Genomic DNA, 26,239 nt, shown 5'->3' on the forward strand with positions numbered 1-26,239 from the left:
TGTGGAGAGCGAGTCACACTTTGTATGCAGATGTCCATATTATGATGGGATCAGAGCCACCGACCCTACTCTCTTCAGAGGAGCAGACACATCTTTTCAGTCCATCCTGCAGATATCAGACCAACGAGTACTTGGGCGCTTCTTACTAGAGATATACAGACACAAAGAGCAGTTACTCCAGTCAGGAGAGAGGAGAGCCCAGATCCGACAGACTCAGCTGACCGATTTCTTCCAGAGGACAGCCATGTCAGATCCCACAATGATGGGCCGAGGAGTCACTTTGAGGAGATTCGAGCATTGCGGCATCCACAAGCACCGGGTTACCGACCTTCCCACAGACATCGACATATGATCAAGGACATTCAGGCACGACACCAGTGGCGACTACAGGAGAGAGGACAGCCGGGACCCATTGATCTGGCGGCCATCTTGCATATCATTACAACTGGCGTTGACATGTATGACATATTACACCCCCCCCCTCACTACAAGATGGAGCTGACTAGGAGCATGCCTATACTGAGCATCGTTGTATCACCCTGGCATATAGTTGCACATTTACCCCAGTAGTGCTCCATCCTGATATATGTACATACATCCCGACCTCACAGTAGCAGTTTTCTTCCAGTTGTTGTATTGTGCATTGAGCACAATCTGATACTCAAAGATACCACATACATTGTACATGGTTTTGTCTCATAGGCCAGTTCTCTTTGGCGTGAGAGAGACGTTAATACAATCTTTCTTTCTTTCTCGCCCCCCCATGATGTAGCCTGCCTCTGTCCGCCTCTCTGCTCTGCTCTGTGTGCGCCCAGCTGCGCACCTCTCCGCTCTGGCATGTGCGCAGGCAGTCCCCCCTATTCTGTTGTGTGCGCGCCTCTCTACCTGCTTTGTGCGCCTCTGGCTGCTCTGTCTACGCTGTCCACCTGCGCTTCAGCATGTAGCCTGCACGCCTCTGTCTACTGCCCACCTGCGCTGTGCGCCTCTGGCTGCTCTGCCCACCTGCGTTGTGTGCCTCTGGCTGCTCTATGCATAGGGCTTTGCCTCCCGTGCAGGCAATCCCCCCTATTCTGTTCTGTGCACACCTCTCTGCCTGCGCTGTGCGCCTCTGGCTACACTGCCCACCTGCTCGCCTCTCCCGTGCAGGCAGCCCCCCCTATTCTGTTCTGTGCATAGGGCTTTGCCTCCCTTTTCCCACTGACACCTGCTCAGGCTCCCAAGGCAGCAACTAGGGTAAAACATGTCTCAATCCCAGGAGGGAGAACAGGATGGTGAGACAGCCTTTCACACCCCCACGAAGGCACCAAATGCGTACCGCAGAAGACTGAGAGAAGGGATCATGTCCCCTAGCTCACGAAGGCTTGCGAAGATGGCTGACAAGATGAGGCCCTTTATGAGGAGATACAGCTGCACATAAGGACATAGATGAACACCATGCGACAGGAGCTTGAAAAGGAATGGACCGAGCGGATGAATGCCCAAAGGAAAGTGACATACGAAACGCTGAAGGAAGAGATATATGCCCAATTGAATGGAGAAACGCAAGCCCAAGTACGGGTTTAGATGGAATTAGCCCAAGCCATGATGCAAACGGAAATGAAAAAAGAGATGCATGTGAGAAGGAAATGCATTCATGGGCTGAAATTGCCAATGCCACAAAGAAACAAATTGAGGAAGTCAACCCATGGATTGAAGTAGTAAAAAAGCAGAAGGATACACCAGTCAATAAAGTAGAGGTGATGAATGCTACATTGGAAGAGGAAGCCAAGAGATGGGCACGTGCCTTACATGTACGCGTAGTTGGGTGGGAAGATAAGGGAAATCCCCAAGAGGATGCAAAAGCTCTTGCAACAAAAATTGGAGCCACTGATCTACCCATTACTAGAGCATGGCGGCGAGTAGGCAGAGATGAAACCAGGCGAAGATATTGATCATCAGGTTTGGTGACTTGCAAAAGAAGAAGGCCTTCCTGTCAAAAAGGATGGCCCTTAACGGGGAAAAGATTTATTTGGATGAGGACCTTACACCGGCACAGATAGCACACCAGAAGCAACACATGCCGCGTGTGCTTGAGGCAAGGAAAGAGGGGAAATGGGCGGTATACAGAGATGGCCGAGACATCATTACGGAGAGGAGGCCCGCTTGACGGTGCGCGGCCTATGAGACCTTGCGATTCACGGTGTGGAATTGCAATGGAGCCCTTAGAACAGATGCAGGATACTTTCAGACACAGTGATATTGCTATGTATACGAAGACCCATCAGTGCACAAACAAGAGGCTTCCTGACGTGCGGGGTTATAGATGGGAATCACTATTCTGCCCTCAACCACGCACAGTGGGAGGTACCAGAGGATCTGGAGGGGTGGCAATACTTTTCAAGGAGGAGCTTCGTGACAAAATACATGTGGTACATACAGATGCAGATGTGAGGTACATGTGGGTCCGAATATGCAGAGAGGGGCTCTGCGAGCTATTTGTGGCGGTCCCCAGCCCACTCTAGGTTTGCACCATCAGGAGAGTCGCCCTATATGCCACTATATGATGATATCATGAGGTTTCCCAGCATGGGAGACTTTAATGCATGTACAGGCACAGGGCAGACAAAGTTGTATGATACTCAAGAGGCTATGAACCGGGAGATCACGACAGAGGATGTAGGGTTGCAGAGATCAGCACAGGATGAGGGGGAGATAACAGATTATGGCAGGCATTTTCTCACACTCGGGAGTGCACATGGGTTGGTCATATACAATGGCCTATCGAGATGGCAAGGATCAGATGCTCTCACACACTGGAACTCTAAAGGGGGAGCGAGCACAGTGGACTACTTGATCAGATCTCCTTCATTGATACCTGATGTGTGGGGTTTCACGATTTCTAGTCGGCCCATCGGCATAGCAGCCGATCATGCATACCTGAGTTTCACACTAGTAGGTAGATCCCCGAGAGATGGGCCAGCCACTCATCTACCGAGGTACCCGAGATATCAGTTTACACGTGAGACAATTGGGGTTTACCAAGATGCAGTATCTGATGGCTTGTTTGCTTTAGACCCGCATAGCCCTCTTGACGAGATCACGAGAGGATTGGCAGGTGTATTACATGCATTCGCCTCATATGTTTCCCTGCACTATGATCCCTTCAACCCCCCCCCCCTCTCAGCATTGCCCCACAGAACAGTTGGTATGATGATAAGTGTCGTGAGACACGAGCACAGCTACAGCGTGAGATTGCCATTGGGACTCACATTCATAGACAAGCCAGGATGATCTTTCGGTGCCTTGTGCGGAGGAAGAAACGAGCCTACCTAGCTAAGCTAGAGGAGCAGATCTACCAACTCTTCCTAGGGAAGGACAGCAAGAGGGCATGGAAGATGTTTCAGGAGACACAGCCTCCATACAGTTGCAGAGGATGGAGATACTCATTACTGGTACGCTCAGATGAGATCATGGTTTGACCTACATGGTTTGCGGATAGAGGCACTACCACCCTTTCAGTACAGTCTGGATTGTCCATTTTTGGATCTCACCCGCTCAGAGCAAAACCGCGTGATCAGGATAAATATCATCAGAGTGGACACAAAGAAGACATGGACTAATCCCCTTGAGCCCTTAGGCACAGAAATGGCTCATTACAAGACCCATTTTCTACACCTCTCACCAAATGATTTTATCACCCGCTCGGCACACATGGATGTACACCTATCAGATCCAGACCTCATCACACCAGCTACGGATTGAGACAGGGCGAGATGTGCATCAGATCTTGGATGACCGCATTTGTCAACTATGCTACCAGGGGGCAAAGACAGAGGAGCACTACATATGCCGATGTACAGTCTATTACGAGATCCGAGGGAGATATCACTGCCTCATCCAAGAGGGTTTTGGGCCGTTACGCAGGGTCATGGAGTTTGAGGATCAGAGATGCCTGGGATTGTTCCTACTTGAGCTCAGGAGACACAAAGAGACCCTCTTGGCAGACAGGAGACTAAGCCATGATGTACCTAGAGAGGGGACCCTGATTGATTTCTTCGGTATCAGCACCAGCAACCCAGCCCACACGTTTTCAAGCTCTCAAGCTCTCAAGTTTCCTCGCACTTTTATTGTGCAAAGATCGAATTTTCTCTCCACTCCTGATACCTCCTCCATTGGGCCATCAGGGCACCGACCACGCTCCCAAGGAGTCACCACTGATAGAGCAGTCATCTTATGTCGTGCTCGTCGGCCATGCCCACCAAAATCCCAACCACGATATCCTCACGATCACCAGATCAGAGCCATTATTGCTCAGCATCAGAGGCGCCTACCTCGCTTCTACGACCTCTCCATTCTAGACGACCCTATGGCGGAAATATTTGATCTAAGGAGAGGGCAACACTTCAACTGATCAGCATACATGGATCTACCTGATATACATTTTCCAGTATTTTCTACTCAGTATCATCTCGGAGTCTTACAATTCTGTTCTTATAACTGTAAGACAATCAGTTTATTGTACTTTTTAGTCTCATTTAGTTGTTCTCTTTAATGAGACACCAACTTCAGATGTACTCTTAGTTTTGGTCTCATAGGCCATTATGGCCTCTTAGAGACGTTAATATGTCATTTCATTTCATTTCATCTCTCTCTCTCTCTCTCTCTCTCTCTCTCTCTCTCTCTCTCTCTCTCTCTCACAGAGAGAGAAGGATGCAGAGCCTCAGGACAAGCAGGCTTTCAAAGGAGCTACTCTACCCTTGACCACATCTTCACCCTCTGTGCCATCATGGAGGAGGGCAGAGCACGACATCAGAGGATTTAAGCTGTTGAAACTATACACCGAGCCCGCCTACTACACCGTCTACATGAGAAAGGAGTCCCATCTTACATGGTTTGGAGCATCATCGCCCTCTATGAGTCCGTAACCGGACGAGTGAGATCCCCACGAGGTATGTCACACGAGATTTCCAGCACTATTGGGGTGAAACAGAGATGCACTCATCAGTGTTGGCTAGGAGCACCCTTTGTTACTTGTTTTACGACATATCAATTTTCAGCTTTAAGGGTGGTACTGACGACTTCGCCTGCGAGCTCCGCCTCTCCCCCCCCCCCCCCCCCCCCCCCCCCCCCCCCCCCCCCGCTTCTCGCCGTCGCGCCCCCTCTCCCCCCCGCCAGTCCCCCGCTTTCTCCTCCGTCCTCTCCCCCGCCTCCTTCATTGCGCCCTTCCTCGCCATCTCTCCCCCGCCTTCTGCCTCGCATCCTCCCCCGCCATCGCTCCCCCGCCTCCTTCCTCGTTTCCTCCCCCGCCTTCTTTCCCCCCCGCCTTCTCCTCCTCCGCCTCCTTCCACGCTGCCTCCCCCGCCATCCCCCCCCCCGCTTGCTTCCTTCCCCCGACATCTCTTCCCCCGCCTCTCTACCCCCCTCGCCGCCTCCTCCTCCGCCTCTCTTCTCTCCCCCGCCACCTCCTTCTCCTCCGCTGCGCGACTCTTCCCCTCCGCCTTCTCCCTCTCCTCCCCTTCCGTCTCGCCCCTCCCCCCACCGCTAGCTCCCCCCCGCCTCAGCTCCCCCCTCCCCCCCCCGCCCCGCCCCCGCTATCCTGTAGCCCTCCGCCTCTCCTTTTCCTCGCAGGGCTGTGTCCCTCCCGTTGGTGACCCCGGTTTCTGGCCTTTTCCCTCTGGAGGACTCCATGGAAGCCGCTCCGACTACCCCTGCCGATTCCGGTCTCCGTCTGGAGTTCACAGCTGAAGATCTTCAGTTGTTTGTTTCCACAATATCCGCTCTTGAGGCCTCCTCCTTGGTCTGCAAGATAGTGGGTAGCCGTCCGATGCGGAGAGAGCTTCGCGACCTTCTGCAAGGCAGCCTTGTTGGCGTGCCCGCCAAGATCGTCAGCGTAGATTTTTTGGGACGTGGCTACTACCAGGTGGATTTCGAGTCCCCCCAGGTAGCTCAGATGGTGCTGGCTCGGAGCCCCATTGCCCTCCGCTCATCCCGGGTGTTCCTGGCGCGATGGACTCATGGTTTCGACCCCGCTTCTGACCCGCTAGCAGGCGCGACAGGTTTCCCCGTCACTATCTGCTTTCCTGGACTCCGTAGGGAGTACTTGCCCCTCTTGTCATCCATTGGCAAGGCGTTCGGGCAGGTGGTGGAGACGCCTCAGACAGCGGCTTCAGTGATTGCTCGGGCAGCAGGACTCCCGGCCATTCGTGTTGTGGTTCCGTCACCGGAGCCCCTCCCGAAGACGATCCTCCTCCCGTGTCTTTCTGGAGGACATCTGATACAGCGCGTGGAGTATTCGGGCCTCCCCGGCCAGTGTTACACATGTCGGGAGATGGGCCATCTCGCACGCGCCTGTCCCCGCAAGGGGGTTCATCCTTCACGCTATGCCGCCTCTGGACCCCCTGCAGGAGACCCGAGGGGTGGCCATCCACCTCAGAGACCGGACATCCCTAGCTCGCCACAGCAGGCGCCATCATCTGACGAGCAGGCCCCGGCGGAGGATGCCGCGCAGACCCAGGAGGCTGGCGGATGGCAGGAGGTTCGCCGGCGGAAACGCCCGGCCCGCAGGGACCGTCGCAGACGCCAGCAGGCAGCACAGGCTGGCGGACAGGTGACTCCGGCTCGCGTACAGGCACCTACCCGCACTTATGCTCCAGTCAGGGATAGGCGGCCAGCAGGTCCCACCCCGATGGACGAGGATTCAGACTCAGTGCCCGTTGAGGCCGCTGGTGGAGCCTCCCACGTGGAGACCCCGCTCTCGCCTCCCCCCGCGGGGGGCCCCGCCCCCTCCTTGGAGCAGATTCCTGAGGATCCCGGGCCGCACTCTGCGACCCCCGGCTCCCCTTCCCCTCACCCGGAGAGCACTCCTTCCACCCCCCCCTCTCCCCCCCCAGCCCCCCCCCTCTCCCCCCCCAGCCCCCCCCCTCCCGCCTCCCCCGGCGGCCCCCCCTGACACCTATCCTCTGGCAGATGCCTCTCCATCCTCTCCTCGCTCTCCCCCCTCCTCGCCACGAGCCCCCATCCCTCCCTCGGCCTCTCCAGGATACTTCGCCAGACCACCCACTGCCCCGGGGCAGCGCAGCTAGGTAGGCCAGAGTTCAGTCCAGCGGCTGTTCCACCGCCACTCCGGGCCGGTGGAGATGGCGATCCTAGCTTCGCCCGCCACAGAGTTCTCTCCAGCCTCCCCTGGGGGGCCCCCGCGAGTGATGGGGCTACCAGTGGATTACGGTTTTTTCAGGTGCCTCCAGCTGGATGCTGGCCCGTTCGAGACACTGGTCGCGCCCTTGCGAGTTTGCGTGGTGTGCCATCCCTCTCGATCTCCTTCAGTGGTGAGCAGCATGGTGGCCTTCTCCTTTCCTCTCAGTGTTGCCCCAGACACAGCATGGGATTGCAACTCTGTAGAGGAAGTTTTGCGTGATCAGATACTGGAGTTTTCTCACCACTTCAGTGACTTGGGGCTCACGGACCTATTGCAGACCCAATTACACTCAGCCCGCATGAGCTTGTTTGGTATAGGAGATTGGCGGGCGGATCCGGTCCACACCTCAGTTGAGGCGGTGCTACTGATTCTCCTCCATGCCGCCCCGAGGATGCAGCCTACCTTTAGATACATATATGCAGAGGATTGGTCTCACGCCTATGCCCTGGACAGGGCGAAGGCGGAGTGGGGTTGGACACAGAGACAGGTCACCCTCTTTTTGGAGAGACTCCGCACCCGGACAGACAGTGACTATTCTCCCTCCAAGCCGGCGCCCAAGACTCACAGAGTGGAGGGCAGATCATCCGGGCCGGCTGAGAGGGGTGAGCCAGTGGCGGCTGCTTCACTTGCCATAGCTCATCCATGAGGATCCTCTCATGGAACATCCAGGGTCTCGGTGGACATCGCTGCTACATTGGTCGGGGCAGACTTCGCCAGGAGATCCAGAGGGCTCTCGTTGGAGGACCCATAGATATCCTTTTCATCCAGGAGCACCACCTTTCTGCCGGGCGTACCCGCACCTGCGGGAAGATCTTGCCAGGCAGGAGTCACACTTTTTGGTCATCGGCATATGGCTCCCAGGGGAACCAGGGTGGAGTATGCATCTCAGTCAGCGAGCAGCTTCTATCCGAGGTTGTGGACTCTGGCACTCTGGTCCAGGGTCGAGCGCAGTGGATCATCCTTCGGGTTGGGGAAGACCGCATTGGCTTCCTCAACTTCTACGCCCCTAATGGGGCGACCGGGAGAGCCGAGTTCTGGAGCACCATTAGGCAGTCCCTCCCCTTGGCAGACCACTGGTGCCTAGGAGGGGATTGCAACATGCTGGAGGATGCAGAGGACAGGATGGGGGGCAGCCAGGAGACCATTCATGGGCCGGAGCTCGTTGCCTGGGAGGAACTAGTGCTGCAGGTGAGAGGCCAGGATCCGTGGACTCTCCCGGAGTTTGGCAGGTTGCAGGGGAGTCTATCTTTCTCGCGCTCGGATAGACGGGCCACAGGAGTTAACCTTTCCCGCATCGACAGGTTTTACATTGATGAGTGGGCTTGTGATAGAGGTGGCACTGTGGGCATACTTGCAGGCTCCTCGTTTTCAGACCACTTTCCAGTGCTTCTCCAGATCGAGGACCCTACGAGAGGAGAGCGGGGCCAGAGCGTCCGGATTCCAGATTGTCTCATAGAGGAGCCCGAGATTGCGATCAGAGTTGAGCAGGTCTGGCAGGAGCTGCAGTTCAGGAGAGGATCGGCAGCCAGCGATCTTGCCAGTGGCTTGCAGGAGATCAGTCGGATGCTCAGACAGGCTGCCCTGGACTGTCTGGAGGCCTTCAGAGAGCAGGAGAGGAGCCTACGGAGGAGTCTAGCGTCCCTCCAGAGACTCCAGGAGAGGGATCCTATGAGCCCTTGGATCTCAGAGCAGATGGAGTCAGCTCGCACTGAGATCAGATCCATCGAGGAGAGGAGGGTGGAGTTTCCGATTCCATGCTCGGGCTTCTTTTTGGACACAGGCTGGAGACAGAGTGACTCGAGATTTCTTTGAGGCGACAGGGCCTCGCTTCAGACGAGAGGGTCTCAGGCGTCTTCGGCAGGCTGATGGCCAGGTTGTGGTGGATCCCCCCAGGGTTCGGGCGATAGCCACAGATTTTTACAGGGATCTTCTCTCTGCTGAGCCAGCAGATGACAGGGTGAGAGAGGCTCGGGAGGCAGTCTGGAGCTTCACGAGACCGGTTGTGCCGGCCCATTTGCAGCACTCCCTTCTCTCCCCCTTCTCGGATACGGAACTGGAGGAGGCTCTTCAGGCATTACCTCGGGGCAAATGCCCAGGAGAGGACGGTCTCTCAGTGGCTTTCTTCCAGAGGTACTGGGGCCTCTTACATAGGGGCTTCAGATTGGCATTCTAGGAGATAATGTAGTCGGGAGTCATGCCGGACAGCATGGCAGAGGGGTTGATTCACTTGATCCCCAAAGAGGGAGGAGACAGACTGGAGATTAGACAGTGGAGACCGATCACCTTGCTAGGCACGGCCTACAAGGTCCTAGCTAAGGCGATCAGCAGGCGGCTTCAGCCTCACCTTCCGGACATCATCCACTCCATGCAGACAGGCTTCATCCAGGATAGGAGCATTCTGGATAACATCTTCTCTTTCTGGGAGGCTACGGCTTTGGCTAGATTTCGGCAGGAGGATCTGGCAGTGCTCCTTCTCGACTTCGAGAAGGCATATGATCGGGTGGACTGGGCCTTCTTGGAAGGCACTATGGAGAGGATGGGCTTCCCCCCTCAGTGGATCCGTGGGGTCTCTGCACTCTACACATCGGCTCATAGCCAGGTGCTGATACAGGGCGTGCGCGGAGAGAGGTTCCAGCTCTCGCGCTCGGTGCGGCAGGGGTGCCCCTTGGCGCCCTTTCTTTTTCTTTTTGTGGCGGAGGCCATGAGCACTTTTTTGACGGCACAGGATACAGGTTTGCGGGGCCTCCAGCTTCCCATCCGCACTTCGGAGGAGCTCCTAGACTCGGAGTTTGCGGATGACACTGCTGTCTATCTTCAGGGAGGTGAGGAGAACCTCCGCCGCTTCGCCTCAGCCATGGACAGGTTTTGCAGAGCTTCGGGCGCTTTGATCAACTGGCACAAGTCGTGTGGGTTGTGGGTCAGTTCTATGCCCCCCCCCGACTTGGAGGCCAGTTGATGGTTTTCAGTGGCTGCCCCCCGGCACTACAGTGCGTTATTTGGGATGCTATGTGGGCATTGACATATCTCCGGAGCAGCAGATAGCCCCCCCTTCTTCTGAGCATTCGGAAGAAGCTTCTGTATTGGAGTACCGCTCGTTTATCTCTAGCTGGCCGAGTAGTTGTGGCCAACCAGGTTCTACTTGCTACCATGTGGTACATCACTTCTTGCTGGGCCTTCTCTCATGCGTGCATTGGCCAGGTGCAGAGGCTCATCAGGAACTTTCTTTGGTCCGGTGGCGACGGGCGGCCCGCCAGGGCCAAGGTGGCATGGGCTGTGATCACTCAGCCGAGGGAGAGAGGCGGCCTGGGCATTGTTGATCCTATTTGCCAAAGCCGAGCTTTGCTTGGCAAGTTGGTAGTTCGTGGCCTTCTGCCAAGCGCTGAGCCGTGGAAGGAGTTTCTTGTTTCCAGGATGCTCAACCGCACTCCTCCTCTTAGCGGCCCCTGGACCCCCAGCATCAGGTGGATCTTTACAGAGCAGCGATCCAGAGGAGTGGGCCTTGGCTTCGAGGAGCGTTTTGCAGCTAGCCTTCTGAGGGCCTAGGCGCATTTGAGGCCGTCACTCTTCCAGACTCCCCCGGGCACCGATGAGGAGCGCCTGAGGCAGCCATTGATCTGGAACCCCTTGATTCGACTTCCCAGTGGCCATATGGTTGGATCGCGGTCTCACGTGTCGTGGGGCCCGTTGAGCTCCGGCCCAGCCCAGTCCCTAGACGACTGGATATGTTTTCAGCAGCTGCCTCTAGAGGCTCAGGAGAGGAGACTCAGTGGGATGAGGGGCAGAGAGTTGATGAGACAGGACATTGAGGCGGCCATCCCCCGGGAGTGGCGGACCCCAGTACAGGACCCTCCACCTCCACAGTGGATGGGTGTCTTTACTCGGCATGAGATCCTTCTAGCGGTCTGCGGCACAGCGGAGAGAGTCGCCCCACTCACTTTCAAGGTGGGAGAGGGTGGCCAGCTTCAGAGGACACGACTAGATTTGGATGGGCTCCAGGGTTGTATTCTTCAGAGGGTGCGGGTGGTCGGCTTTCATCAGAGACAGTGGCATGTAGACCCCTCACCGGCCTCGATAGGGGAGGACTGTTCTTGGAGATTATGGGCTTGGGACAGCAAGCCTCTTATTCGCCTTCAGTGGGATCCAGGTGAGTGGTTTTGGCGAGATCCCTACTCGGCCCCTACCAGCCCAGGCATCCCCTTTTTTCAGTACACAGCGAGGCTGGGGCGGCGGATTCAGAGGCACAGGATAGCGAGCACCCCGGCGGCGGCCGAGCATTGGCGGCGACAAGGGCTCTCCCCTGCCTTTCTTAGGGACTTCTGGCAACGCCTTTGGGCCAGCTTCCGGCCCCGGAAGGTGACGCTTTTTCTCTGGCTCACAGCGCATAGAGGACTGGCTGTGGGGGCTTGGCTAGCTTTTGGCAGACACCCAACGTCCTGCCCTCGGTGCGGCCATGCACAGGAGTCGCAGCGGCACTGCTTATGGGATTGCCCACAGGCACAGCAGGTCTGGCAGCGCGCTCTCAGGATGGTTTTTGCAGGCTCACCAGGTGAGATGCTGGTGACGTGGGGTGCGGTGGCTTGGGCCACGGACAGCGGCCCGGCCCTTGGATATGAGGACGTCCCTGGCAGTGCGACCATCCAGGTCTCTGACAGGGCGATGGCGGTGGTTCCGACGCCAGACTTCTCTTCGGCAGCCCCTCAGGAGGGGGTCGGGCACAGATGGGAGATGATCAGCAGCATGACGGCTTGGCACATATGGAGAGCCCGATGCAGGGAGGCCATTGACTGCCAGGCGACTCCACCGGCGGAGGTCATACAGGCCCTCTGGGTGGACATCATTCACACCTTGAGAGGACACTGGGGGAAACTCCAGGGCAACTCGGATCGCATGAGAGGGCGCCGCAAGGCTTTCCTCCGCACTTGGCAGCCTGGCCCTTTCCTCACCGCGAGGGGCGAGGATGTCACTTGGCACTATAGGCCTCCAGTTTGGCTTTTCTCACCTCCCACATGTACTACTAGGTAGCCCCTCCCAGAGAGCGGCCAGCCCCCACGGGGGTGGAGCTCAGGTGTTCACTGTGTTTTTATCCCTCCTTGCGAGGTGAGCTTTGTAGCCTTATGGCGTTTTCTCATTAACTAATAGAAGGATCGTTTTTCCGGGGGGAAAAAAAAAAAAAAAAAAACAGAGATGCACTCTATCACCCACCCTTTTTGGCCTCTACATTGATGAGATCTCGAGCTTCGCCAGATTACGCAAGGCTGGTTCCACACTGGCAGGCATAGGAATCCCCCTATTATTCTATGCAGATGACATCGTCCTTCTTTCAGATCCAGCCAAGGGGCTTCAGAGACATTTAGATGCCTTATAGATTTTTCCACTCAGTGGGACCTCATAGTTAACCTTGGTAAAACCAAGGTAATGGTCTTCAATACATCCTGTCCCTTCACATCCAGATTGAGTTTCACATATAGAGCAAATTCTGTGGAGATCGTTTCATCCTATGTCTACCTTGGTGTCACCTTTAGTGACCCACCCTTCACCATGGTTCCTGCAGCACATGCCTAGAGTTACGAGGATATGCAGCCTTGAGCTTACTTGAGCAGATACCTCTCTCATGCCATGGACATTATTGTATCACTTTGGTCTCATAGGCCCATCCGGTCTTTAGTAGTCACTTAATATATCTTTCTTTCCTCTCTCTCTCTCTCTCTCTCTCTCTCTCTCTCTCTCTCTCTCTCTCGCCGCCCGCCTGCCGCCCGCTAGCCCCTCCGCTCGCACTGTTCGCTACTTGCCGTTCGCACCCACCCTTCCTCAGGCCCCCAAGGCCGCAACATGACTCTCTCTCTCTCTCTCCTCCCTGCCTGTGGGAAGGGCTGCAGAGTAATCTCGAGGAATGGCCCCGAGTCTCCAAGAGAAACTCGAGGCCCTCGAGACGGCAATGAAGGCACTAATCAAGGAGAACAAGAAGACATCCGATTCCAACCTCAATGAGGTGGAGAACAAACTACACCGGCACATCATGGCCCTCGAAGCACGGGTCACGGACCTTGAACAAGAGAAGATAGCACTCAAGGAGGAGGTGAGTGCATTGAAAGTGGAACTGGTAGCCGTCAAGAACACCGAGAAGGAAGAAGGGGAGATCAATGACAACACTCTCACGGCCATCAAAGAAGAGATCTCCGAGGAGATCACAAAGGACATGGAGGGAAAACTCGAAGCCAAGCAGTCAGGATGGGTTGAGGTGGTGAAGAAGAACATCCGTAAAGAAGTGAGGGAGGAGACTCAAAGGGAAGAACATCAAATCATTCACACCACCATTGAGGAGGAGAAGATGAGGCATGCCCACCACCTCAACATTCGAGTCACAGGTATAGCCGAGACAACCAACTCCACTCCCGAGAAAGATGGACAGCTTCTATGCATGAAGCTATGCTACAAGGAAGAGGACCCTCTCCCCTTCACCAAAGCATGGAGAGCCGGGAAAGACTCAACACGCAAGCGAGCCCTCATCCTACGGTTTGCAAGAGAGACGGAGAGGGTCACCTTCATGAGGAAGAGGGTCATACTACGAGACTTAGAGGGAGCTCCTATTTTCTTGGATGATGATCTCACGAGGATGCAGCTAGAGCATAGGAGAGCTTGCATGCCACGAGTCTTACACGCGAGGAGAGAAGGCAAGAAGGCCTTCTATCGAGATGGTCGGGTCATCATTGATGGCCGGCCCATGGATTAGCGGTTTGGGGCCTATGGGACACAGACCAGGCCACTGACAGAGATACACATGGCAGTATGGAACTGTAATGGTTCACTACGGGTGCAGCCTGGACGACTGGAGCATGTTATGGTGAGGAGAGACATCATACTTCTGACAGAGACACATCAGAGCCCAGACAGAGGGCTACCTCAAGTAGAGGGATTCCAGTGGGAGTCAGCAAACAGGAGGACCACACGCCAGGGTACCTCGAGAGGGTCGGGGGGAGTAGCAGTTCTATTCAGACGGGAGCTACAGGGGAGACTGAGAGTGGTAGCACAGGATCCAGAGGCCAGATACATGTGGATCAGCTTACAGCTCTCACAGAATAGGGTTATATACATAGCCCTATGTTACTTTCCTCCATCAGGATCCTCCTATGTCATTACAGAGGACATGCCACAGGAGGAGGAGACAGGAGCCTCACCATACACTTGTCTGTCAGAGGAGATTATGCATTATTCTACACTAGGGAAAATATTTCTTACGGGTGACTTCAATGCCCACACACAGAGCAGACAGTGTGAGGTGTATGACTATGATGACATGGAGATCCTCCACCCTATGGATCCAGAGGAGATAGGGGCTAGTCGGGCATCAGAGGACACTGGACCAGACAGAGGACATTATGGGGACCACTTACTAGAGTTGGGAGCCAGGCATCGTCTCGTTATTTATAACGGGATGCTACAGTGGCCGGGATCAGGAGGGCTGACATGCTTCCCACATGGGGGTCATACACGGACCGGAGGCACGGTGGTAGACTACATTATGGGGTCTTTGGAGGCATCACAGCTTGTCACCTCATTCTCCATCCCACCTCGTCCTATTGGGGCAGATCATACATACTTGGCATTTTCACTAGCCGGATCACCAGTATCACCAGCCCCCCACATACCGACGCCACACACTACCATCTACTTCACACATGACATGGCAGACATATACACTAGCAAAGTAGAGGATGGGCTCCTACTCATGGATCCCCTAGCACCTATGGATACCATTACAGCCCAGCTGGCATCCTCCTACACACGGCTGCATTACAGAGCTTCCCACATCGTGTCCACTCAGGAGAGCCTGCAAGATTTGGGACTATGCCCCAGAACAGATGGTATGATGACGAGTGCAGAGCCCTATACTCACGGCTCCGCATACAGAGAGCCTTGGGAGCCATCACAGAGCAGGAGTCGAGGAGAGAGATGAGGAGACTTAATCGCCGCAAAAGGCGGGCCTTTGCAGAGATACAGGAGCTAGAGATCTTCCGTTTCTTCATGAGTAGAGATAGTCCTATCTCATGGTGGCACTTCAGAGAGCCCCGGACACCGACACCCATTCCTGACCCAGAGACATGGCACACATATGCAGAGGGCCTATACCACGCCCCACAGCAGCCACCTATTCCTCAGCCACAGGAGCCTCGACCTACCACAGCTAGCTTCTTTACCCACTCGATGGTAAAGGAAGCTATCCGCCGCCTACAGCATGGATGGGCCGCCGACCATATGGCCCTACCGCGTGAGCATCTCATATATGCAGTAGATTCTTTGGCTCCTTTTATTGCACACCTGTTTAACAGGGCACTAGCAGAGGGTTTGCTTGCGGAGTGGACGATGCACACCATTGTGCTGATCCACAAAACAGGGGATATGCTCGATCCGAGCAACTACAGGACGGTTATGGTTGGCCACGTGTTCGCCAAACTCTATGGCGCAGTGTTGGAGCAAGAGCTTAGCTTATATGCTGAGCGAGCAGGTTTACGCTCATCAGGGCAGGCAGGCTTCATGAGAGCTTTCTCTACCACTGACCATGTATTCACTTTGAGATGTATGATTGATCAGGCCAGAGTGAGGAAGAGAAAGCTCTATTGCTACTTTGTGGATTTCCGCAAGGCATTTGACACAGTACCACGAGAGAGGCTCTTTCAACGCCTGCAGTCTCTTGGCATACCAGCAGATATGACATGGGGAATCTATGCATTATATGAGCACGTTTTTGGGCGAGTCAGATGCCCGGGAGGTATGTCCGCGACCTGCCACCAGGCGCATTTTCAGGAGCCCCGGACGAAGGGGTGGCTATTTGACACATTAGTCACACCGGCACTGATGTATGGAGCAGCGGTATGGGCGACAGGCCTTTACCCATTGGTGGACACAGATAGAGAGACCACAGGCCCTCATGATGGCACGCATGATACGCAGCAAACCGTCAGTACCTCATGACATTATCCGAGCAGAGTTTGCTGCACCTCCTATGATGGTAGAGGCCATATTCCAGACTATATGCCTGCTAGACAGATTCAGAGAGATGCCACAAGATAGATTGTCATACAGAGCTTTTGAGGCATCTAGACAGCTGGCTGAGGCAGGAGACAGAGGATCATGGTATGCACAGGTCACACATTGGTTCTCACAGCATGGCTTAGACATGGATCATCTACCACCATTCCAGTATGACAGGGATGCACCACATATCCATCTCTCTCATAGTGAGAGGAACAGAGTATTGAGACAGGACCTATGGCAGCTCTATACACGAGAGACATGGATATCGCCTCCACAGCCTCTTCCACCGAAGATGCTATACTACAGAGATCACTTCATGAGTATCACTGATGATGGATTTATAGAGAGGCCTAGATACATGGGGGGCTTTTTACCACACGGCTCCCGAGTAGCTATTGGTCAGCTTGGCAAAGGCATTTGATACGGTGCAGTGGGATTATGTTTCTCAAATCATGTCTAAACTTGGTTTTGGGCCAAAGCTAGTTAATGTCATATATTGGCTTTACTCAGATTCCACTGCTCAATGCTTTATAGGGAAACATTTGTCTGAGTCTTGGACTCTAGAACGATCAGTTCGACAGGGATGCCCTCTCAGTGCTCTGTTCTATGCTATTGCTTCGCATCCTTTGCTTCTTTACATGGATCATCTCGTTGATACTAGACAGTTAGAGGGGCTTCAGATTTCTGGTTCACAGCCTTTCATTGCACAGGCTTATGCAGATGATTCATTCTTCATGCCAAAGAACAGTCCTTTGGAGCTTCGTCTATTGATGGATACTCTTTCAGATTTTGGGTTGGCAGCTGGTTTAAAAATTAATTTCCAGAAATCAAAACTCTTACCTCTCAAGCATTGTGATTGGCATGCTATCCTGTGGCCCGGCCAGATTATTTATCCGGAAAGCATAGTAAGACACTTGGGCTATCCCATTGGCTGGAAAATCAGAAATAAGCAACAAATATCTTGGGTGCTAAACAAAATTAAGGACAAATTAGAATATTGGAAGATCTCCACTTGGCCATTACATGTACGGCTTCGAATTGTTCAGTCCATTGTTCTGGCTTATGTCCAATTCTACCTTCCTCTATTACATTGGTCATCTCGAGATCTTTCTTCTTTTATGTCTCAAGCCATGGAGATTTTTTGGAAAACTAAGCTTCATAAAAAAGCTTTAAGGTTGCTCAAAATGGACCTGCTTTGCTCGCCAAAAATGCATGGTGGTTTGAATATTATAAACATCAAATTTCATGTGCTGGCAAGAAAGATCACTATGCTCAAAACCTTTTTTCAACAAAAACAGCCTTGGTCTATCATGTTGGCAATTCTGTGTGGTCGGATGCGCACAAATGCTTATGGTCGCTGGTTGGCTGATCCATCGGAAGTAGTGCTTGGCAAATTTCAAGGTAAAATCCCTGGTTGTCCATTTTCTACTTCCTTGATTCAGGATTGGAAGAAAGTGCTCTCCCGCATCAAATGGTCTCCCCATCCTGCTTCTACAGCTTCCTCGCTTCGAATGGAAAGCATACATTGGAGTGCTGTTTTTTACTCTCCCCTTGCTGTACAACAACCAATCAGAGCTTACAATCTTATGAAATTGGGCATCCGGTTCATTGATGACGTGGTGGATACTACAGGGCAAATTCTTTCTTTTCCGGCAGCTTGCCAACAATACAATCTTGGGATGCATCATAGATCTATATGGAAAGCTATTGCAGATCTCTTACACCCTTTCATTCCGATTCCAACATTGGATGTAAGAGACAGGCTTCAAGATTGGCATCTTCAGTCTTCAGGCTCAAGATTATCCTCTCAATCTTTGCATCTATTGACTTCTATACAGGCTTATCGATTGATATTACCTCCTCCATGGATTGCTCAGCATGCTAATTCTCTTTGGCATCTGGATAAGTCTTTAGCTTGGTGGAAAGCAAAACTGACATTGATATGGAAGTTGAAAATGCCATTGAAACAGAGACTCTTTCTCTGGAGATGCATTGTCGGTATTTTTCCAGTGGGAGTGAAATTGGCTCAAAGAAGGATTGCCTCTCCTATTTGTCCAAGATGTCATCATACTACTGAGAGTGTTCCGCATTTATTGTGGTCTTGTTCATATTCCAGAATCCTTCTGGACAAGATCTCCTATTTTTTATCTCTCAGATTTCCTGCACACAGGTTCTACAAGTTTTTTTGGATGTTTGGCACCTTATCAGCTTCTTTGTCATAGTATTCTCTTTTCTTCCATTGGATCAGATACTGGGCCTTCTGGACCCTCTGGCTACAGCGAAATCATACATATCTGAATTCACCCCTTCAGCACCCTTATGAGTTCTTCCGAGCCTCGTTGCGGCAGTCCTTATATGATGCCGTGCATGAGGGAGATTTGGATGTTTCTTGTGTTCAGCTTTTCTTTTACTGTTTCTGATGGATAGGGCATAGGCTCTTTTCTTGAGCACTGCCCTGCTCTTGCATAGAACTTTTTTACTGCTGTTTTTAAGTTCTAGGGTTTAGACATCCTCCTGATGCCAAACCCTTTTGTACATTCATGATATAATGCAATTTCAACTAGTTTTACCAAAAAAAAAAAAAGTGTGTGTGTGTGTGTGAGAGAGAGAGAGAGAGAGAGAGAGATTGAAATTGAGAGAGAAATTGCATTGTGTAATTGAGAGAGAGTCTGTGCATGTAGCATAATGTGATTAACTTTCAACAGGAAGCTTTTTTTACTTTCAACTTTCAACAGGGAGTTTTTTTTTTGTTTCTTTTGCCATAGATGGGTCGCAATCGTGATGCTGTGTGGACACACGTCACCTCTCTTGGAAGATATGGTGGGTCTGAAGCTGAAAAATGGAGATGCAATTTCTGCCTGTTAGTGACTGGCGGGAGTGTAACCCGCATCAAAGCCCACTTGTCTGGCTTGAAGGGTGAGGGGATTTCTGCTTGTCCCAAGGTGCCAAAGGTTGTGCAGGACAGTCTACAAGATTGGACGAAAATCCAAGAAGGGGTTATTGACTCCAACACAGGTACAGGAATCGAGGAAGAGGAGAATTCAGAGGCAGTGACAAAGAGGGGAAAAACACAGGTGGCCGAGAGCCAAGACTCATATGCACGTGGTGTTTATGTAAGATCGAGCTCTATGCCAGTAGCGGCTCGTTCTAAATTGCCGATTGTGGGGTCTCTCAAGAGAGGCAGCATAAAAGCACGTATTCAAAAACAGGCTGTGAAAGAGGCAACTCGGGAGCTAACTAAGCTTTTCATACAGTGTGCCTTGTCTTTCAACATACTACGCACAAATCGTTGGAAATGTGCCATGCGTGCAATTAGCCGAATTGGATATGAGTGGGAGGGGCCCAGCTATGAGACTATGCGCACTAGAGAGCTCCGTAGAGAGCGTGCACAGGTGCATCATGAAATTCAGCCATTAAGGAAGACATGGGAAAAGTACGGCTGTTCATTGCTTTGTGATGGGTGGTCGGATGTACGCAAGAGGAGTGTGTACAACATCTTGGTGTCCTCCTGCAAGGGCACAATGTTTTTGCGTGCCATTGATGCATCCCAACCAGGGACAGTGGTGACAGAAGAGTTCATTTGGTGCCATTTGCGTGAGGCTGTGTTGGAAGTTGGGCCAGAAAACATTGTGCAGGTTGTGACTGACAATGGTTCAAACTGTGTCAGTATGGGCCGCATGCTTCAGGATGAGTTCCCACGTATTGTTTGGACACCATGTGCCAGTCATAGTCTAGATCTTATGATGGAGGATATGGGCAAGCTAGGTTGGTTGCAGGATATATTGAATACAGCTCGCTTCATTGTCAAATTTGTCACAAAGAGGCCCAAGATACTTTCTATCTACAGGGCACAGGGTGAGTTGGAGTTGTGTAAACCCTCGACCACCAGGTTTGCATATATGTTCATAGTGCTTAACAGAGTAGTAAGAGTCCGAAAGGGACTCTTACGACTAGTGGTGTCCAAGGAGTGGTATGATTGGGAGGCTGAAAATAAGTGTCCAAAGTCAGATAAGTTTGCAAGCACTATTATGGGTGGTGGGTGGTGGGCAACAGCAGAGGGATTGGTGAGAGTTTTACAGCCTTTCTACAGCATATTGCGTATCACCGACATGGAGGGCAGCACCATGGGCCTCTTGTATGAGTACATGGACAAACTCGGGGAGTGCCTTATAAAGGCAACTGGTATTTCTGCTATTGAGTAAGTATTATATTTTGTCTTGACTCTTAACTCTTCAATTTCAGCTCTAAACTTGGTGCATCTAGATTCTAAATTGTAATGTTTAAAAAACTAGGAAGGACAGCCTTCGTGCTATTTGGCAAGATCGTTGGGATTGGTTTCATAGACCAATCCATGCGGTGGCCCACATTCTTCATCCTTTGTGGAGACACGAAGACCAGGCATGTTGTGAGGAGTTGGAGGATGGTTGGACCGAGTATGTGACAACATGGGTGGGTGGAGATGTGGGGGAGTTGGCTGCCTTGGAGGAGCAGCGGCTTGCCTTCCGCAACAAGACAGGAAAGCATTTTGGGTCACCAACTGCGGAATTGCATTCAGGGATGTTGCAGCCCGTATCTTGGTGGGAGAAATATGGTATAAGTGCCCCGCAGCTGGTGAGTATTCATTACAATTTGTGCTCATGTCGCATGTGTCATGAATAATGAATCATGACTCATGTGTGATTTTTCATATTTGAATTTTGCAGAGGCTTGCTATGAGAGTGCTCTCACAGGACTGCAGCTCAGGTCCTTGTGAGAGAAATTGGAGTACATGGGCCCTTTTCCACACAAAGAAAAGGAACAAGTTTACCACTGCACAATTAGAGCGGTTGGTTTATTGTCATCGCAACCTCCGTCTACTTGAGCAAAGAGGCGCCAATACAAGTAAATGTCGACAAAATCGACATCGAGAAAGTGAAAGACATCCCAGAGATCCCACCTGATGAGCAGGACATTTACACCATGTTATATGAGGAGGTGATGCAGGGAACCAGGCAAACCCGTAGCCGCTCTCGAGCCAGGGTTGGAGTTGTTGTGGGTACACATGGTGCTAGCATGAGTGCTGCACCTTGCACAGATGGTGCTAGCACGAGTGCTGGACCTGAGGCAGCGGTGGCAGAGGGTGCAGATGACTCTTCCGATTGGGTCACAGCTTCTGAGGCATCTGATGTTCAGGATGAGGACGAGGATATTGAGTTGGATGATGCAGAGGAGGATGACTAGGCTTCTAGAGTCTAGTATCTACTTAGTCATTCTCATTTTTTTACAGCTTCATTTATGATTTATGGTCATGACTCATGTCTCATGTTGACATTAGACATTGTTGACAGTTGTAGCTATTATCTTTTATGTCGGTTTTTTTATGTACCACATGTGTCACATGTGCCAGACTCTCAGCTGCTTTGGCCATGGCCCATGGCTCATGTCACATTTATGATTTTATGGATTGCCACTCTTTGGTCTTTACTATTTAGACAATCTTATTGTCATTTGGTTACTTGTAAGTTGTTAAATTCGGTATCCATGGGGCCAAGGTTGGCATGTCATGAATCATGATGTCAAATATTGATATGATATCGTGATTCGTAAATCAAATTTCAAATTGCAATGTCTTGCTTTTATTTACACATTTTTAAGTCTATAAGATCAAGGTGACATGTTGTTTGTTTGCAGTCTTATAAACTGATATGAAACTTGTTGAGGGTCCCTATTGTTGGGTCTCTCCCCCCCCCCCCCCCCCCCCCCCCCCCCCGGTACCCCTCCCGTTTCATACTTTTGGGTCGGGCAATGAAACGTTTCGAAACGCGTTTCAAAAACCTTTTTTATGAAACTCCTGGCTACTATGACGGGCCAACATGGTATCACCATCAGCTGATCATCGCGAGGCTCTTTCTCAAACAGTGCCATGCACTTATACCACAGGCACTAGCAGCAGTCGTTTTTTTTCTTTCGGTTATTTTCTTTCCATGGCTTAGAATTTCCATGGCAGAATTGTATCACCTATTAAACAGCCATTAAACATGGAACTCAGCCATGGGCACATTTATGGACCATTGGCAGCCATTGAGCATGTGAATTAGTTATTGAGCATGCGAAGTCATTGAGCATGCGAATGAGCCATTGGGCAAATGGTGGCATAGAACTCAGCCATTGGGCACACGTATGGACAGTTGGGCAACCATTGAGCATGGAAATCAGCCTTTGGGCACACATATGGACCATTGAACAACCATTGCACATGGAGCTCAACCGTTGGGCACATGTATAGACCATTGGGCATAAAACTCAGCCATTGAGCAGATGTATGGATCATTAGGCATAAAATTTAACCATTAGGCACATGTATGGACCTTTGGGCATGCAACTAAGCCATTGGTCTCGAAAATCAGCCATTGGGGACACGTGTGGACCATTAGGTATTCATTGGGCTCAAAAGTCAGCCATTGGGAAGCGATTGGATGCATTGGATAACCATTGGGGCTGAATCTCAGCCATTGAGCACGTACCTCAGAAATCAGGCAACCATTGGACACACAGGCCCTAGGGCAGCCATTGGGCACATCCACCAATCCTCAAGGCTAGAGCTCATTAACCCACCCAAATCTCTTCACAAGGCGCATGAAAAGTGTTTTCATTGCATGAAATGGGAAACCTTCACATTAATATATCCAAGGGCCAAACACTGAGCATGGACTCAGCATGTATAAAGGTCAAATGGTTTGAGTATATTTTGACAACTCAGTTGTTTGCAACAGGTAGATAATATACTCTACAAAGATGATGAAAGGTAGCTGCTTGGAAAATATAAAAAATCTATTACTGTTTTCTTCTTTTTTTTTAGATGAAAACTTTGACCTTGATTTGTCGCTGTGTGTAATGGTAGCTGCTTGGAAAAGAAATTAAAATTGATTTTTTGCAATTTAAAATTTTAACCTTGAGGTGTAGGTATGTCCCATGCAATGGAAAGGATGCTATCGTCAATTATAGTATATCCTAGAAGCTCCAGCTCATCTAAATCTGAAGATCCACATTTCAAGAAGTACAACCTCCCATCTGCTTTACAGGCAGCTACTACTTGATTTGAGTTCTTGTCAAAGGATACCTGAGATTATTATCTTACAAGAATTTTTTTCCAAATTTTAGTAGCATCAATTAAAGGATAAACTCTTAATTTATTGGTGTGACCAACAAAAATCCCTCATCATCCCTGAAATCTAATGCAATGACCTATTCTATGACACATGCCCTATTGAATTTTATACGAGTGACTTATGTTTATGCTTCCACTAGCCCTGCCACTTTCACCTCTTTTCTCTTTCTTTTTATACATTGAATTGAGAAAATCGAAAGGACGGTTTCTTTTCTTTTGCAAAGACTTGAGTGTTTTTCAGCCCAGAGCAACTTAACGATCATTTAAATAAAGTGTGGAGTTCACCTTATCGATTGAAGAAGTATGCAGCTTATTCTGGGACACAATCGCAGAACGCCCCATGGAATCTACTTTGAACATGCACAAACTTCCATTTGCTGAACCTGTTACAGCGGTACTCTGTATGAAAGAAGACCAAGCCCAATGGCTATGAATAGAATGCAACATAGGAAGACCCAACACTAGGCTTTGATTGAAAAGAGGCATAAATACCTAAAGAGATGGAAATGTTTAAGCAAAAGAAGCATAAATGTATTGATTACAGTTCTTGTATGGCATTTCTGGGCAAAGGCCCTAATGTGAACCCTGTTTTGCGAACACAAGGCCCTCAGAATTCAATAGGAGCAAAGGAGGTCACTGAGTGAGCAAGTAAGTGGACATTCTAGTTGAGCGCGGCAAAGACTGGACGCCACCAGCCTGAGGCAAGACCATACCAGCCATACAGATAGGGGCTAGCCACAAGCGCAAGTCAAATCACATATTCAGCTTGCAACTCCACTAGAACCATAATAGACTGCCACATGGTAGCGTGAGAAGCGGAGGGCAAGTTGAAGAAAATAACTAAAGAAAGGCATGGTATCACACCTGACATTCAGAGAGTAGGGACACTCTAAATGTGTCCCAGGAAAAGATGCATGGAATTCCACACAGTATATCTAAAGAAAGGCATGCTTCTCATCGGGATCATAGCATCTCTCCACTCTCACTCACCGATGTCCCAATGCAAATACCTGAATATGTGTAGCTGCCCCAAGAGGTCTACCATACTCATCCAATCCAGCACTCTGGGGAAAAGAGTGTCTCCTAGCACTCTGGGGAAGAGAGTCTCCCAGCCCACCCATTGAATACATGTAGCTGCACCAAGAGGTCTACCATACTCATCCAAGATCAAGGCATTCCACATAATGGGTTGTATGTTAGCCTCCTCAGCTCACTGCACAAGTATGTGAATCAAGAACTTCCTCATGCAATCCCAAGCCCGTAAAAGGGATCTAACCAAAGGGAAGGGTGGGGGGTGATGCTCTGCCTCCAAAAAGATAAATTGTGGGTTGTATATCCAGTCACCTCCCCTAACCGAAGAATACCTCATAACCTGTTCCATGACAAAGTCCTTCCATGGCTCAGTGTCCAGAAGGCTTTGACAATCATCTTACAAAGCAACGCTTTACATTGCACCTCTGGGTCGATGATGTTCAATCCCCCCTCCTGCTTGGGTAGGATAATGGTTTCACAAGCAACTCTTGCCATCTAATCTTGACCAAAGAAAATTCCAACTGAGGTGACATAACTAGCCAATGCATCATCTATGAAAAACCCAACAAGAAGTGATAAACCAAGCAGTGGCTAGCAGCACTTGGTGAACCACCAAGGCTCTCGATGCCAAATCAAGCTTCCAACTACTCTAATGCTAAAGTTTGCTTTTAATCCTCATGAGCATAGGCGCAAACTGTTGTGCTGGGGAGACGTCAATGCCAAGGTATCTAGTAGTGCATCCTCTCTCAATCCAAGTAAACCCGACATCCAAGCTCCAATTAGACTGCGGAGAATCACTCATCCAAAATCCCACTAACTTGTGCCAATTAATGGTGGCTCCGTCTGCCAAACAAAACATCTACAAGGCTGTCCGGAAGGCACAGAGACATGCATGTGAGGCCTCCAAAAAGATCATGGTATCATCTGCTAACTCCAAATCCAATAACTCTTCCTCTCTATACATAGAGGCAAAATCTGAGGCCAAAGACTCTTGGGATAGCCCGAATGAACCATCTCTTCTGGAACAATCACATGATCATCTGTGAAACAAGTGTCACTGACAAGTTCTATCCAAAGGCTGGCCCCAATAGATCCGTGGGGGCCCAGGAAACCTGAGGAAGATCGGACAAAAGTTGCGGCCCTCTTGTGCCGGGTCAAAGTTCGAATGGTATTGGAAGAATAGTTTCCTCTGGCCGAGAGGAAACGGGCTGCTCTCAAGAGATTGTGAGGTTGCTTCCGTCAAATCCAAATCTGCTTGGAAGAAGCCCCTTCCAAGCAAGCGGGCATCAGTAAAATGCGAGGCAAGATCTGTGGGAAGTGTCGCCAAGATCCAATCCCTAGCCTGAGAGTGGGAAGGATGAGACCCGAAAATCTTTCCAAGAGTGTGATCATGACTTCGTTATCAAAATCTGCCTACAAGGTCCTAATCTCGTCTTCGGAAAAAGGAATTGTTCTCCCAGCCGGTGGGGGTGGAGGATGATTGGCTTGGGCAGGCGCCATAATGCGAATCAAAGGGCGGGTGGCAGACTTGATCACAATAAAACATTTTCCATATGTTGATGCAAGCACAGAAGCGGGAGAGGCAGAGAGTGAAATAAGTTTTATTCAAAACCACTGGAAACGATTTCGAATTAGGGTTTTGTCAGGCTTCTCTCACTGAGGATCCAGCTCCTAGTTCCATTCTGTTTGTAAGGTTTTGTAACCGTTTCATGTGTCTTTTGGCCTGTAGTCTGGCCTGCACTCCTGGCTGCACCTTTTTTGCAATCTAAAAAACACGGATTCCTAGTTCCCACTCTCTCAGTGCCTGCAGAGGTCCCCGAGGGCACCAGGATCTGCACAAACTAAAGAAACGA

General features: G+C 51.0%; 2 protein-coding genes across 2 annotated transcripts in view; one reads left to right on the forward strand and one right to left on the reverse strand.

Moving 5' to 3' along the window:
* The window catches only part of LOC147642334 (uncharacterized), a 48,772-nt gene that overhangs the window by 914 nt on the left and 21,619 nt on the right, over positions 1 to 26,239 (reverse strand). Inside the window, exon 8 of the mRNA XM_086805401.1 lies at positions 23,640 to 23,737. Coding sequence (XP_086661527.1) covers positions 23,702 to 23,737 — 36 coding nt within the window. The 3' untranslated portion in view covers positions 23,640 to 23,701. The remainder of the gene's footprint in view (positions 1 to 23,639; positions 23,738 to 26,239) is intronic.
* Positions 18,973 to 21,427, forward strand: LOC147642335 (uncharacterized). The gene is made up of 4 exons (XM_086807032.1): positions 18,973 to 20,405; positions 20,500 to 20,838; positions 20,938 to 20,950; positions 21,029 to 21,427. The coding sequence occupies exons 1-4, from the start codon at positions 18,973 to 18,975 to the stop codon at positions 21,425 to 21,427; spliced, it is 2,184 nt and encodes a 727-aa protein (XP_086663158.1).

This window comes from Cibotium barometz, chromosome 1 (genome assembly GCF_041138505.1).
Source record: "Cibotium barometz isolate CiBa-2024 chromosome 1, ASM4113850v1, whole genome shotgun sequence".
In the NCBI taxonomy this organism is placed as follows: Eukaryota; Viridiplantae; Streptophyta; class Polypodiopsida; order Cyatheales; family Cibotiaceae; genus Cibotium; species Cibotium barometz.